General features: G+C 52.5%; 1 protein-coding gene across 2 annotated transcripts in view; it reads left to right on the top strand.

Moving 5' to 3' along the window:
• Nucleotides 1-15,214, top strand: part of daxx (death-domain associated protein) — a 61,579-nt gene extending 46,365 nt beyond the window's left edge. Inside the window, exons 5-6 of one of the 2 annotated variants that reach the window (XM_072475821.1) lie at nucleotides 2,553-2,736; nucleotides 13,752-15,214. In XM_072475821.1, the coding sequence (XP_072331922.1) occupies nucleotides 2,553-2,736; nucleotides 13,752-13,811 (244 nt within the window). In that variant the 3' untranslated portion in view covers nucleotides 13,812-15,214. The remainder of the gene's footprint in view (nucleotides 1-2,552; nucleotides 2,737-13,751) is intronic. The other variant, XM_072475822.1, reaches the window with a different exon arrangement.
• Nucleotides 15,215-16,541: the final 1,327 nt, after the last annotated feature.

The following is a 16,541-nucleotide window of genomic DNA, read 5'->3' as shown; positions in this document are numbered from 1 at the left end:
CGGAAGGCGCACGTTAGAGTGAGTGTGAATCGGGAAGGTGCACGTTAGAGTGTGTGTGAATCCGGAAGACGCACGTTAGCGTAGGTGTGAATCCGGAAGGCGCACGTTAGAGTGAGTGTGAATCCGGAAGGTGCATGTTAGTGAGTGTGAATCCGGAAGGTGCACGTTAGAGTGTGTGAGAATCCGGAGGGCGCTAGTTAGAGTGAGTGTGAATCCGGAAGGTGCACGTTGGAGTGAGTGTGAATCCAGAAGGTGCACGTTAGAGTGAGTGTGAATCCGGAGGGCGCTAGTTAGAGCGAGTGTGAATCCGGAAGGTGCACGTTAGAGTGAGTGTGAATCCGACGCACGTTAGAGTGTGTGCGCAACCGGAAGGTGCTCGTTAGAGTGTGTGTGAATCCGGAAGGTGCACGTTAGAGTGAGTGTGAATCCGGAAGGTGCACGTTAGAGTGAGTGTGAATCCGGAAGGCGCACGTTAGAGTGAGTGTGAATCCGGAAGGTGCACGTTAGAGTGAGTGTGAATCCGACGCACGTTAGAGTGTGTGCGCAACCGGAAGGTGCTCGTTAGAGTGAGTGTGAATCCGGAAGGCGCTCGTTAGAGTGAGTGAATCCGCAAGGTGCACGTTAGTGAGTGTGAATCCGGAAGGTGCACGTTAGTGAGTGTGAATCCAGAAGGTGCACGTTAGAGTGAGTGTGAATCCGGAAGGTGCACGTTGGAGTGAGTGTGAATCCGGAAGACTCACGTTAGAGTGAGTGTGAATCCGGAAGGTGCTCGTTAGAGTGAGTGTCAATCCGGAAGGTGCACGTTAGAGTGAGTGTGAATCCGGAAGGCGCACGTTAGAGTGAGTGTGAATCCAGAAGGCGCACGTTAGTGAGTGTGAATCCGGAAGGTGCACGTTAGAGTGAGTGTGAATCCGGAAGGTGCACGTTAGAGTGAGTGTGAATCCGGAAGGTGCACGTTAATGTGAGTGTGAATCCGGAAGGTGCTCGTTAGAGTGAGTGTGAATCCGGAAGGCGCTCGTTAGAGTGAGTGTGAATCCGGAAGGTGCTCGTTAGAGTGAGTGTGAATCCGGAAGGTGCTCGCTAGAGTGAGTGTGAATCCGGAAGACTCACGTTAGAGTGAGTGTGAATCCGGAAGACTCACGTTAGAGTGAGTGTGAATCCGGAAGGTGCACGTTAGTGAGTGTGAATCCGGAAGGTGCTCGTTAGAATGTGTGAATCCGGAAGGTGCACGTTAGAGTGAGTGTGAATCCGGAAGGTGCTCGTTAGAGTGAGTGTGAATCCGGAAGGCGCTCGTTAGAGTGAGTGTGAATCCGGAAGGTGCTCGTTAGAGTGAGTGTCAATCCGGAAGGTGCACGTTAGAGTGAGTGTGAATCCGGAAGGCGCACGTTAGAGTGAGTGTGAATCCAGAAGGCGCACGTTAGTGAGTGTGAATCCGGAAGGTGCACGTTAGAGTGAGTGTGAATCCGGAAGGTGCACGTTAGAGTGAGTGTGAATCCGGAAGGTGCACGTTAATGTGAGTGTGAATCCAGAAGGTGCTCGTTAGAGTGAGTGTGAATCCAGAAGGTGCTCGTTAGAGTGAGTGTGAATCCGGAAGGCGCTCGTTAGAGTGAGTGTGAATCCGGAAGGTGCTCGTTAGTGAGTGTGAATCCGGAAGGTGCTCGTTAGAGTGAGTGTGAATCCGGAAGACTCACGTTAGAGTGAGTGTGAATCCGGAAGGTGCACGTTAGTGAGTGTGAATCCGGAAGGTGCTCGTTAGAGTGAGTGTGAATCCGGAAGGTGCACGTTAGAGTGAGTGTGAATCCAGAAGGTGCACGTTAGAGTGAGTGTGAATCCGGAAGGTGCACGTTAGAGTGAGTGTGAATCCAGAAGGTGCTCGTTAGAGTGAGTGTCAATCCGGAAGGTGCACGTTAGAGTGAGTGTGAATCCGGAAGGTGCACGTTAGAGTGAGTGTGAATCCGGAAGGTGCACGTTAATGTGAGTGTGAATCCAGAAGGTGCTCGTTAGAGTGAGTGTGAATCCAGAAGGTGCTCGTTAGAGTGAGTGTGAATCCGGAAGGCGCTCGTTAGAGTGAGTGTGAATCCGGAAGGTGCTCGTTAGTGAGTGTGAATCCGGAAGGTGCTCGTTAGAGTGAGTGTGAATCCGGAAGACTCACGTTAGAGTGAGTGTGAATCCGGAAGGTGCACGTTAGTGAGTGTGAATCCGGAAGGTGCTCGTTAGAGTGAGTGTGAATCCGGAAGGTGCACGTTAGAGTGAGTGTGAATCCAGAAGGTGCACGTTAGAGTGAGTGTGAATCCGGAAGGTGCACGTTAGAGTGAGTGTGAATCCAGAAGGTGCACGTTAGAGTGAGTGTGAATCCGGAAGGTGCACGTTAGTGTGAGTGTGAATCCCAATCACCAACCGTCTGGCAGATTGTGGGCAATGGGTTTGAGACGTTGAGTAAGGATCGGACCTGCTGTTGGCCACCATTGAATAATTTGAAGCCGATTGGAATTGAAAACTGATCGATCTCGCAGCATTTTCTCACCTTGTGTTTCATTGTTTCTCCTGCGCAGGAGTGGTGTCGAAGTAATCGAACTGATGGAGTCCGACGAAGGGATGGAGGAGCCACTGATCGGCCGAACAGAGGGTGGAGTCGGGGTGAAGAGTCCGCTCCCTGCCGTCGATTCAACACGAGCAGATTCGCCCCTCGTCAGTGTGGTCACCAGCTCTCAACCCAGTCCTGTAAGGCACACACGGGTAAACCTGCTTCTGACTCCGCTTTCAGTGTTCATTTTCCTGTGTGAGGGGGGGGGGGGGTGCTGTGTGGGGACACCCTGTGGGGGGAGGGGGGTGGTGCTGTGTGGGGGGAGGGGGGGATGCTGTGTGGGGACACCCTGTGGGGGGGGGGGGGTGCTGTGTGGGGACACCCTGTGGGGGGAAGGGGGTGGTGCTGTGTGGAGGGAGGGGGGGGGTGCTGTGTGGGGTCACCCTGTGGGGGGAGGGGGGTGGTGCTGTGTGGAGGGAGGGGGGGGGGGTGCTGTGTGGGGACACCCTGTGGGGGGAGGGGGGGTGGTGCTGTGTGGGGACACCCTGTGGGGGGAAGGGGGGTGGTGCTATGTGGGGGGAGGGGGGGGTGCTGTGTGGGGACACCCTGTGGGGGGAGGGGGGTGGTGCTGTGTGGGGGGAGGGGGGGGTGCTGTGTGGGGACACCCTGTGGGGGGGGGAGAGCTAATGTTTCACTCCCCCTCTGAACTTGCTCTGTTCCGCCAGGTTCTCGCCCGAGATCTGCCATCAGCACACCGTGTGACTATAGATAGGTGTTTACAGCATGGAAACAGGCCCTTCGGCCCAGCTGCTCCATGCCGCCCTGTTTCAGTCACTAAGCTGGTCCCCACTTGCCCGCATTTGGCCCGTATCCCTCTATACCCACCCTGCCCATGGAATTAAGGTCACTGGTCCCAAAATGATCCCTCACTGACACTTCCGTCAGCTGCCCTTCCTTATTCCGCAAGAGGAGGTCAGATTTTGCCCCCTCTCTCCTCGAGCCATCCACATATTGAATGAGGAATTCGTCCTGAAGACAAAGAACAAAGAAAAGTCCAGCACAGGAACAGGCCCTTCGGCCCTCCAAGCCCGTGCCGACCATGCTGCCCGTCTAAGCTACAATCTTCTGCACTTCCTGGGTCCGTATCTCTCTATTCCCATCCTATTCATGTATTTGTCAAGATGCCCCTTAAATGTCACTGTCGTCCCTGCTTCCACACCTCCTTCGGTAGCGAGTTCCAGGCACCCCCTACCCTCTGTATAAAAAAAAAAAAAAACCTTGCCTCGTACATCTACTCTAAACCTTGTCCTTCACACCTTAAACCTATGCCCCCTAGTAATTGACCCCTCTACCCTGGGGAAAAGCCTCTGACTATCCACTCTGTCTATGCCCCTCATAATTTTGTAGACCTCTTATCAGGTCTCCCCTCAACCTCCTTCGTTCCAGTGAGAACAAACCGAGTTTATTCAACCGCTCCTCATAGCTAATGCCCTCCATACCATGCAACAGTCTGGTAAATCTCTTCTGCACCCTCTCTAAAGCCTCCACATCCTTCTGGTAGTGTGGCGACCAGAATTGAACACTATACTCCAAGTGTGGCCTAACTAAGGCTCTATACAGCTGCAACATGACTTGCCAATTCTTATACTCAATGCCCCGGCCAATGAAGGCAAGCATGCCGTATGCCTTCTTGACTACCTTCTCCACCTGTGTTGCCCTTTCAGTGACCTGTGGACCTGTACTCCTAGATCTCTCTGACTTTCAATACTCTTGAGGGTTCTACCATTCACTGTATATTCCCTACCTGCATTAGACCTTCCAAAATGCATTACCTCACATTTGTCCGGATTAAACTCCATCTGCCATCTCTCCGCCCAAGTCTCCAAACAATCTAAATCCTGCTGTATCCTCTGACAGTCCTCATCGCTATCCTCAATTCCACCAACCTTTGTGTCGTCTGCAAACTTACTAATCAGACCAGTTACATTTTCCTCCAGATCATTTATATATACTACAAAGAGCAAAGGTCCCAGCACTGATCCCTGCGGAACACCACTGGTCACAGCCCTCCAATCAGAAAAGCATCCTTCCATTGCTACTCTCTGCCTTCTATGACCTAGCCAGTTCTGTATCCACCTTGCCAGCTCACCCCTGATCCCGTGTGACTTCCTTTTGTACTAGTCTACCATGAGGGAGCTTGTCAAAGGCTTACTTTTAAAAAATATATATTTTATTCAAGTTTTTTGGCCAAACATAACAATACGTAGTGTTTCTTTTACACAACAATGAAGCAATATAAATAACCGTGGCCAGTTTTAAACAAATAAATATGTTCTATAAAACAAAAAAAACAAACAAAACTAAATGGCAACTGCCTTGTCCAAAATAAATACTCTCAAAATACAATCCAACAATCCAATATACAATTACATGTACCAAATACCTATACATATACAATAACATCCCTGAGAGTCCGTCCGATTCCTCCCCCCTGGGTTGCCGCTGTTGTTGTCTACTTCTTTTCCATTCCCTCTATCTTTCTGTGAGGTAGTCGATGAACGGTTGCCACCAACTGGTGAACCCCTGAGCCGAACCCCTTAACACGAACTTAATCCGTTCTAACTTTATAAACCCTGCCATATTGTTTATCCAGGTCTCCACACCCGGGGGTTTGGCTTCCTTCCACATTAACAATATCCTGCGCCGGGCTACAAGGGACGCAAAGGCCAAAACATCAGCCTCTCGCCTCCTGCACTCCCGGCTCTTCTGCAACCCCAAATATAGCCAACCCCCAGCTTGGTTCGACCCGGACCCCCACCACCTTCGAAAGCACCCTTGCCACCCCCACCCAGAACCCCTGTAGTGCCGGGCATGACCAAAACATGTGGGTGTGATTCGCTGGGCCTCTCGAACATCTCACACACCTATCCTCTACCCCAAAAAATTTACTAAGCCGTGCTCCAGTCATATGCGCCCTGTGTAGCACCTTAAATTGCATCAGGCTTAGCCTGGCACACGAGGACGATGAGTTTACCCGACGTAGGGCATCAGCCCACAGCCCCTCCTCAATCTCCTCCCCCAGTTCTTCCCATTTCCCTTTCAGCTCATCTACCATGATCTCCCCCTCGTCCCTCATCTCCCTGTATATGTCCGCCACCTTACCGTCCCCCACCCATGTCTCTGAGATCACTCTATCCTGCTCTTCCTGCGTCGGGAGCTGTGGGAATTCCCTCACCTGTTGCCTCGCAAAAGCCCTCAATTGCATATACCGAAATGCATTCCCTTGGGGCAACCCATATTTCTCCGTCAGCGCTCCCAGACTCGCAAACGTCCCATCTACAAATAGATCTCTTAGTTGTACTACCCCAGCTCTTTGCCATGCTCCAAATCCCCCATCCATTCTCCCCGGAACGAACCTATGATTGTTTCTTATCGGGGACCGCACCGAAGCTCCCGTCACTCCCCTATGCCGTCTCCACTGCCCCCAAATTTTCAATGTAGCCACCACCACCGGGCTTGTGGTGTATTTCTTTGGCGAGAACGGCAACGGCGCCGTCACCATTGCTTGCAGGCTAGTCCCCCTGCAGGACGCCCTCTCCAATCTCTTCCACGCCGCTCCCTCCCCTTCTCCCATCCACTTACACACCATTGAAACATTGGCGGCCCAGTAGTACTCACTTAGGCTCGGTAGTGCCAGCCCCCCCTGTCCCTACTACGCTGCAAGAATCCCCGCCTCACTCTCGGGGTCTTCCCAGCCCACACAAAACTCATAATGCTCTTCTCAATTCTTTTGAAAAAAGCCTTCGTGATCACCACCGGGAGGCACTGGAACACAAAAAGGAATCTCGGGAGGACCACCATTTTAACCGCCTGCACCCTACCTGCCAATGACGGACACCATGTCCCATCTCTTGAAATCCTCCTCCATCTGTTCCACCAACCGTGTTAAATTGAGCCTATGTAATGTACCCCAATTCTTGGCTATCTGGATCCCCAGGTACCGGAAGTCCCTTGTTACCTTCCTCAACGGTAAATCCTCTATCTCTCTGCTCTGCTCCCCCGGATGCACCACAAATAACTCACTTTTCCCCATGTTCAGTTTATACCCTGAAAAATCCCCAAACTCCCCAAGTATCCGCATTATCTCTGGCATCCCCTCCGCCGGGTCCGCCACATATAGCAACAAATCATCCGCATACAGAGATACCCGGTGTTCTTCTCCCCCCCCCTAAGTGCTCCCCTCCACTTCCTGGAACCCCTCAGTGCTATGGCCAGGGGCTCAATCGCCAATGCAAACAATAACGGGGACAGAGGACATCCCTGCCTCGTCCCTCTGTGGAGCCGAAAATAGTCAGACCCCCGTCCATTCGTGACCACGCTCTCCATCGGGGCCCTATACAGCAACTGTACCCACCTGATATACCCGTCCCCAAAGCCAAATCTCCTCAACACCTCCCACAAATAATCCCACTCCACTCTATCAAATGCTTTCTCGGCATCCATCGCCACCACTATTTCCGCTTCCACCTCTGGTGGGGGCATCATCATTACCCCTAGCAGCCTCCGTATATTTGTATTTAGCTGTCTCCCCTTCACAAACCCAGTTTGGTCCTCGTGAACCACCCCCGGGACACAGTCCTCTATCCTCATTGCCATTACTTTGGCCAGAATCTTAGCATCCACGTTTAAAAGGGAAATGGGCCTATATGACCCGCATTGCAGCGGGTCTGTTTCCTTTTTTAGGAGGAGCGATATCGTTGCCTCTGACATAGTCGAGGGCAGCTGCCCCCTTTCCCTCGCCTCATTAAAGGTTCTCATCAGTAGCGGGGCCAGCAAGTCCAAATATTTCTTATAGTATTCAACTGGGAATCCGTCTGGTCCCGGGGCCTTCCCCGCCTGCCTGCTCCCAATCACTTTCACTACTTCCTCCGTCTCAATCTGTGCTCCCAGCCCCACTCTCTCCTGCTCCTCCACCTTAGGAAATTCCAGCTGATCCAGAAAGCACATCATTCTCTCCTTCCCTTCCGGGGCTGCGCTTCATATAATCTTTCATAAAATGCCTTGAACACTCCATTCACTCTCTCTGCTCCCCGCTCCATCTCTCCCTCCTCATCTCTCACCCCCCCATCTCCCTCGCTGCTCCCCTTTTCCTCAGTTGGTGGGCCAACAACCTACTCGCCTTCTCCCCATATTCGTACTGTACACCCTGTGCCTTCCTCCATTGTGCCTCTGCATTACCCGTAGTCAACAAGTCAAATTCTACATGTAGCCTTTGCCTTTCCCTGTACAGTCCCTCCTCCGGTGCCTCCGCGTATTGTCTGTCCACCCTCAGAAGTTCTTTCAACAACCGCTCCCTTTCCCTACCCTCCTGCTTTCCTTTATGTGCCCTAATAGATATCAGCTCCCCTCTAACCACTGCCTTCAGCGCCTCCCAGACTACTCCCAACTGGACCTCCCCATTATCATTAAGTTCCAAGTACCTTTCAATACACCCCCTCACCCTTAAACACACCCCCTCATCTGCCAATAATCCCATGTCCATTCTCCAGGGTGGAAGCTGTTGTTTTTCTTCCCCTATCTCTAGGTCCACCCAGTGTGGAGCATGATCCGAGATGGCTATAGCTGTGTACTCCATCCCCGTCACCTTTGGGATCAGTGCCCTTCCCAAAACAAAAAAATCTATTCGTGAAAATACTTTGTGTACATAGGAGAAAAACGAAAACTCCTTACTCCTAGGTCTACTAAATCTCCAGGGATCTACTCCTCCCATCTGCTCCATAAAATCCTTAAGCACCCTAGCTGCAGCCGGCCTCCTTCTGGTCCTGGACCTCGATCGGTCCAGCCCTGGGTCCAGCACCGTATTAAAGTCTCCACCCATTACCAACTTCCCCACTTCTCGGTCCGGAATTCGTCCTAACATACGCCTCATAAAATTGGCATCATCCCAGTTCGGGGCATACACGTTCACTAATACCACCGCCTCCCCTTGCAGTTTGCCACTCACCATCATGTATCTGCCCCCACTATCCGCCACTATAGTCTTTGCCTCAAACATTACCCGCTTCCCCACTAGTATGGCCACCCCCCTGTTTTTTGCATCGAGCCCCGAATGAAACACCTGCCCCACCCATCCTTTGCGAAGTCTAACCTGGTCTATCAGCTTCAGATGCATCTCCTGAAGCATAACCACATCTGCCTTAAGTTTCTTTAGGTGTGCGAGTACCCGTGCCCTCTTAATCGGCCCGTTCAGCCCTCTCACATTCCACGTGATCAACCGGGTTGGGGGGCTCTTTACCCCCCCTACCCTTGACGACTAGCCATTTCCTTTTTCAATCCAGCTCCTCACCCGGTTCCCACGTAGCTGTATCCCCCCCAGGCGGCGCCCCGACCCCCCCCCCCCCCCTCCCTCCCATACCAGCTCCCCTTCTCCCCAGCAGCATCAACCCAGTTAACCCCCCCCCCCTGCTAGATCCCAAGCTAGCATAATTGCACCCCCCATGTTGCTCCCAGAAGTCAGCAAACTCTGGCCGACCTCGGCTTCCCCCCCCGTGACCTCGGCTCACACTGTGCGAGGCCCCCTCCTTCCTGCTTCCCTGTTCCCGCCATGATTACCATAGCGCGGGAACCAAGCCCGCGTTTCCCTTTTGGCCCCGCCCCCAATGGCCGGCGCCCTCAGCTCCTCATCCTCCCTCACCCCCTCTCCCACGACATGGGGGAGAGAGAGAAGTTACAGGGTCGCAGGTTTAACAACTTGGGAAGTCCTCTCTTCCCCCTTTTCCCCCCTTCATCCCACAAATTCACCCCCCCACTTTTGTCCCAAACGTTCTTTTTCTGGCCCGCTCACTCCAGCGTCTCCTCGACAATAAATGTCCACGCCTCATCTGCCGTTTCGAAGTAGTGGTGTTTCCCTAGATGTGAGACCCACAGTCTTGCCGGTTGCAACATTCCGAATTTGACCTTCCTTTTATGCAACACCGCCTTGGCCCGATTAAAGCTTGCCCTCCTTCTCGCCACCTCCGCACTCCAATCTTGATATACGCGGATCACCGCATTCTCCCACCTACTGCTCCGAGTTTTCTTTGCCCATCTGAGGACCATCTCTCTGTCCTTATATCAGAGAAATCTCACCACTATGGCTCGAGGAATTTCTCCAGCCCTCGGCCTTCGCGCCAGAACTCGATAAGCTCCCTCCACATCCAGCGGACCCGTCGGGGCCTCCGATCCCATTAACGAGTACAGCATCGTGCTCACATATGCCCCGACGTCCGCCCCTTCTGCACCTTCGGGAAGACCAAGAATCCTTAGGTTCTTCCTCCTCGCATTATTCTCCAGCACCTCCAGCCTTTCCACACATCTTTTGTGTTGTGCCTCGTGGATCTCCGTTTTCACCACCAGGCCCTGTATGTCGTCCTCATTCTCAGCAGCCTTTGCCTTCACGACCCAAAGCTCCTGTTCCTGGGTCTTTTGCTCCTCCTTTAGCCCCTCAATCGCTTGTAATATCGGGGCCAACAGCTCCTTCTTCATCTTTTTGAGTTCATCTACGCAACGCCGCAGGAACTCTTGTTGGTCAGGGCCCCATATTAAACTGCCTCCTTCCGACGCCATCTTGCTTTGTGCCTGCCTTCGTGGCCGCTGCTCTAGAGGATCCACCGCAATCCGGCTACTTTCCTCTCTTTTTTCCATCCGTGTCCAGGGGGGATTCCCTTCTGGATTACCGCACAGTGTTATTTGCCGTTAAAATTGCCAATGGGGCTCCTATTAAGAGCCCAAAAGTCCGTTCCACCGGGAGCTGCCGAAACATGCGACTCAGCTGGTCATCGCCGCACCCGGAAGTCGTCAAAGGCCTTACTAAAGTCCATATAGACAACATCCACTGCCCTACCTGCATCAATCATCGTTGTGACCTCTTCGAAAAACGCTATCAAGTTAGTGAGACACGACCACCCCTTCACAAAACCATGCTGCCTCTCACTAATACGTCCATTTGCTTCCAAATGGGAGTAGATCCTGTCTCGAAGAATTCTCCCCAGTAATTTCCCTACCACTGACGTAAGGCTCACCGGCCTGTAGTTCCCTGGATTATCCTTGCTACCCTTCTTAAACAGAGGAACAACATTGGCTATTCTCCAGTCCTCCGGGACATCACCTGAAGACAGTGAGGATCCAAAGATTTCTGTCAAAGCCTCAGCAATTTCCTCTCCAGCCTCCTTCAGTATTCTGGGGTAGATCCCGTCAGGCCCTGGGGACTTATCTACCTTAATATTTTTCAAGACGCCCAACACCTCGTCTTTTTGGATCTCAATGTGACCCAGGCTATCTACACACCCTTCTCCAGACTCAACATCCACCAATTCCTTCTCTTTGGTGAATCCTGATGCAAAATATTCATTTAGTACCTCGCCCATTTCCTTTGGCTCCACACATAGATTCGCTTGCCTATCTTTCAAAAAGCCTTGGGATTTTCCTTAACCCTATTTGCCAATGACTTTTCGTGACCCCTTCTAGCTCTCCTGACTCCTTGCTTAAGTTCCTCTCTACTTTCCTTATATTCCACACAGGCTTAGTCTGTTCCCAGCCTTTTAGCCCTGACAAATGCCTCCTTTTCCTTTTTGACGAGGCCTACAATATCTCTCGTTATCCAAGGTTCCCGAAAATTGCTGTATTTATCCTTCTTCCTCACAAGAACATGCCGGTCCTGAATTCCTTTCAACTGACACTTGAAAGCCTCCCACATGTCAGATGTTGATTTACCCTCAAAACATCCGCCCCCAATCTAGGTTCTTCAGTTCCCGCCTAATATTGTTATAATTAGCCTTCCTCCAACTTAGCACATTCATCCTAGGACCACTCTTATCCTTGTCCACCAGCACTTTAAAACTTACTGAATTGTGGTCACTGTTCCCGAAATGCTCCCCTCCTGAAACTTGTACACTCGACAAATTTCTCTTCATCCAAACCCCTAGTGCTATGGTGTCCCAGTTAATGTTGGGAAAGTTGAAGTCCCCAACTATTGCCACCCTATTTTTCCGGCAGCTATGTGTAATCTCCTTTGCTCCTCAATATCCCGCTGGCTATTTGGGGGCCTGTACTACAGTCCTATCAAAGTGATCTCACCCTTCTCATTTTTCAGTTCTACCCATATAGACTCAGTGGGGGAACCCTCGAATATATCCTCTCTCTGTACTGCCGTTATACTGTCCCTAATCAAAAACACAACTCCCCCTCCTCTCTTACCTCCTGTTCTATCTTTTAGCATCTGTGCCCCGGAACATTGAGCTGCCAGTCCTGCCCCTCCTTTAGCCATGTTTCAGCAACAGCTATAACATCCCAGTCCCATGTACCAATCCATGCCCTGAGTTCATCTGCCTTGCCCGTCGGGCCTCTTGCATTGAAATAAACACAGTTCAATCTGTTTCTCTGCTTTCCACTTTTCTACTGGTTTTTGTTTCTATTCTCTCTTTACTATCCTCCAACTTCCTGCATTGGTTCCCATCCCCCTGCCGCATTAGTTTAAACCATCCCCAATAGCACTAGCATACATTGGTTCCAGTCCTGCCCAGGTGTCCGTCCGGTTTGTACTGGTCCCACCTCCCCCAGAACCGGTTCCAACGTCCCAAAAATCTGAACCCCTCCTGCACCATCTGTCGAGCTGCATTCGTCCTGTCTATCCTGACATTCCTACTCTGACTAGCTCGTGGCACTGGAAGCAATCCCCAGATTACTACCTTTGAGGTCCTACTTTTAGGTTAGTTCCTCAACCCCTAAATTCAGCTTGTAGGACCTCATCCTGTTTTTTTATATCATTGGTGCCTATGTGCACCACGACCGCTGGCTGTTCACCCTCCCCCACAGAATGTCCTGCAACCGCTCTGAGATATCCAGGACCCTTGCACCCAGGAGGCAACACACCATCCTGGAGTCTCGTTTGCGTCCGCAGAAATGCCTGTCTACTTCCCTTACAATACAATCCACTATCACTGTGGCTCTACCACTCTTCTTCCTGCCCTCCTGTGCAGCAGTGCCAGCCACGGTGCCATGAACCTGGCTGCTTTCCCCTGGTGAGCCATCTCCCTCAACAGTGTCCAAAACGGAAACCTGTTTTGGAGGGAGATGACCGCAGGCGACCCCTGCACTGCCTTCCTACTCTTGCTCTGTCTTTTGGTCACCCATTTCCTATCTTCATCCGTATTCTTTATCTGCGGTGTGCCTAACTCGCTAAACGTGCTATCCACGACGTCCTCAGCATCGCGGATGCTCCAAAGTGAGTCCATCCGCAGCTCCAGAGCCGTCAAGCGGTCTAACAGGAGCTGCAACTGGACACACTTCTTGCTCGTGAAGGAGCCAGGGACAGTGGACATGTCCCTGAGCTCCCACATCGCCCAAGAGGAGCATGACACGGGTCTGGGATCTCCTGCCATGTCTTAGGTTAACTTCTACAACTACAATGTGTGCTTCATTTTAATCTACCCCTTGCCACCCGGAGACCTCTGTTATTGCCATCCCTTTCCCACTGACTGTACCTCAACACTCTCTCCTTTGAAGGCAGACCGTTGTTCTGTTCCAATTTTGGCTGATAATCTTTGATTCTAATTTGCCTAGACCTGATACGTTCCTATCCCTTTGAGTATTCTCGGTCTGGATTACTCTTCGTCCTCTTCCTTCGCCAGCCTAAACCTTGCCATACAATGGTAACCGTTTCCTCAGTTCTGTGTTCCTGACACTTGATCCTGGGCCCACCTCATTCCCGAGCAGTAGGTTTGTCAGTGCCTCCTTGTTAGACTGGACACGCAGCTGTTTCTTCCCCCACCCGGTACAGTAGCACAGTGGTTAGCACTGTCTCCTCACAGCGCCAGGGTCCCAGGTTCAATTCCGGCGTGGGTCACTGTCTGTGCGGAGTCTGCACATCCTCCCCGTGTGTGCGTGGGTTTCCTCCGGGTGCTCCGGTTTCCTCCCACAGTCCAAAGATGTGCTGTTAGGTGGATTGGCCGTGCTAAATTGTCCTTGGTGACCAAAAAGGTTAGGAGGGGTTATTGGGTTGCGGGGATAGGGTGGAAGTGAGGGCTTAAATGGGTCGGTGCAGACTCGATGGGCCGAATGGCCTCCTTCTGCACTTTGTTTTATGTTCTAATGCCCTATCGATGGAGGGCCTGGGAAAGTAGCAGATTGAATTGAAAGGCTGGCCCTCCAGCTGAGTTGACCCTCTTGTGTTTGTCTGCCCCTGTTTCAGGTCAACGTGGCGACCCAGTGTGACCCGGAAGAAATCATTGTTCTGTCGGACTCTGACTGAAGCACTGAGGCCCATTGGACTCTCCTCAACGGCAGGGAGTTAGTGTAAATTGTCAAGGAAATGGGGGGGAAAGCTTGCACTGATGCTCCGTGCTGCCTCCTCTCTCTCTCTCTCTCTCTCTCTCTCTCACTCGCGGGCTCTCTCTCCTACACTGCAAGACGGAAGCTGCAGGAAAACTTAAAAAAAACAAAAATAAAAAAAATATTGAGTTTGGTCCCAATTTGGGGCCAAAGGGAACTCCTGTTTTATCGAAATGTCCGGATCCAGGCTCTCAAACTGGACAGGGTTCCCCCCATCTAATCTCGCCCCAGCAATCAGATATCCACTTCACTGTTTTACAGGGTGAAGTGGGGGGGGGGGGGGTGAGATGAAGGGATTTTTGACCGTCTTCAAGGTGGAAGGTTGTTTTTGAAATGGATGTATAAATTAATCTGCTATCTTTTGTTCGAGGTTCTTTCTACAGATCAGACCAAATGCAGTTGGTGCATTTTCTGACAGCGAAAGATTAGCCGTACTTTTAAAAAAATATATATATATCTATATATATATTTTTAAAAATATCTTTTGGGGATTGGTTGTTCGCATCAACTGATCATATCCGTACGTTCCAAATTTGCAAGAAATGAATTAACCAGAAAGAATTTGGGATTGATAATTCTCCTCTGGGTCCCCAGTGTTGACAGGCTATTCCAGAATTAGCTGCGCAATGCCATGTGACAAACCCCCCCCTCAGCAGTGCAGCCCCCCGCCCCACACAGCAGTGCAGCAAACGCACCCCCCCCGCCCCCCCACAGCAGTGCAGCAAACGCACCCCCCCCAGCAGTGCAGCCCCACACTGCCTCTTTAGGGGGTGAGGCTTAACATCACTGCTTCGCCTGGGTCGAGGCGGCCGTTTCGTTGCTCGATGTTGCTGTCCTTCCTCGCCTCGTGGGGGGGGGCTGCGGGGCTGGGGTTTACAGTTTCTTGTCCCTTTGATAGAATTTGTAATAGCCAGACTTTTTTTTTAATGCAGGCAGGGCTCTCATTTCTGTACTAAAAAAGTTTAAATTGCAAAAAAAAAAGAACAAAAGCAAAAAAAAATAAGAATTCCTGGGTCGGGACGAGAGAAGCGTGTTCGCTAACTCTGCCGGAACTCCTGCCGCCTTTCACCACCTCGGAACGTGCCGGTTGTCCTGGTTCCGCGCAGTGGGACCCGTGGCGCATCTTCGGACCCAGATCAGCGAAAAGGGCTCGCACGTACGTGCTCCCAAGCAAGTGAACACGTGGCAGAAGCGGCTGGTGCTCGTCCCAGGGAACCGTGTATTATATGTATTGTATACGGAGAGAGCTCCAGTGAGTTTACCGGGCGGCAAATCTGCCAGCCTAGCTCTAGGTGAATGAATAAAGCTGAGTATGAAAACGTAGATGGTTTTTACTGATTGTCTTGTGAATAGAAATGAACTCGTGGCCTTGTTGGCCAGCTGGTCCATGTGGCTTAATGTGGGGTGTTTAGAGGAGGCGGGGGAGGGAGTACAGTGAAACCCCGCCCCACGGCTCTGACCCTATCCCCCACCCACCCTGCTTCCAGAGGGGTGTATTTGAAGACAATAGCAGGTTGGAGTCAGGTTGAGCAGAGGTGACCATTTTTGACCGGTGTCTCCTTGCTCAATGATACGAGTCTCCGCACAAACGCTCGCCTGGTCCCTCAGCGGGCAGGAAGCGATAAAGGGTCTGGGTAACGAGGAAAGGTTTTCGAATCCAAAGCAGCGACACCGTGAGCTGACAACGAGGCTCGGGCCGGGTGACGCTGACCGCTTGCACGAGCCGAGGGTGGCAGCCGTTTGTTCACCACCTCTTAACCAAGGAATGGAGTGCCTGTATTTTCTCAGAGGCTGCCTCCCAAGTGTGTGCTCTGCTGTTAGAGGCCTCGCAATGTTCACACTGGTTCTGTGCACACTGACGGCACTGGAGCGAGGAGCTGGCCCGTGTACCTGGGACCCCCAAACTGCTCCAAAGCAGAAACTCTTTTCAGCACAAATTATTTCCTGATGAACAGACTCTCGCCTCCTCCCCCCCCCCCCCCCACTCTCTCGCTCCCCCCTCACTCGCTCCCCCCCTCTCTCTCTTCCCCCCCCTCTCTCTCTTCCCCCCCCCTCTCTCGCACCCCCCACTCTCTCGCTCCCCCAGCTCTCTCTCGCTCCCACCTCTCGCTTCCCACTCTCTCTCTCTCTCGCTCCCCCCTCTCTCTCGCTCCCCCCTCTCTCGCTCCCCCCACACTCTCGCTCCCCCAGCTCTCTCTCGCTCCCACCTCTCGCTCCCCCCTCTCTCTCGCTCCCCCAGCTCTCTCGCTCCCCCAGCTCTCTCTCGCTCCCCCAGCTCTCTCTCGCTCCCCCAGCTCTCTCTCGCTCCCCCAGCTCTCTCTCGCTCCCCCAGCTCTCTCTCGCTCCCCCAGCTCTCTCTCGCTCCCCCAGCTCTCTCTCGCTCCCCCCAGCTCTCTCTCGCTCCCCCCAGCTCTCTCTCGCTCCCCCCAGCTCTCTCTCGCTCCCCCCAGCTCTCTCTCGCTCCCCCCAGCTCTCTCTCGCTCCCCCCAGCTCTCTCTCGCTCCCCCCAGCTCTCTCTCGCTCCCCCCAGCTCTCTCTCGCTCCCCCCAGCTCTCTCTCGCTCCCCCCAGCTCTCTCTCGCTCCCCCCAGCTCTCTCTCGCTCCCCCCAGCTCTCTCGCTCCCCCCAGCTCTCTCGCTCCCCCCAGCTCT

The sequence above is a fragment of the Scyliorhinus torazame genome, chromosome 14, assembly GCF_047496885.1.
Source record: "Scyliorhinus torazame isolate Kashiwa2021f chromosome 14, sScyTor2.1, whole genome shotgun sequence".
Lineage (NCBI taxonomy): Eukaryota > Metazoa > Chordata > Chondrichthyes > Carcharhiniformes > Scyliorhinidae > Scyliorhinus > Scyliorhinus torazame.
This window is presented reverse-complemented; position numbering and strand designations above follow the sequence as displayed.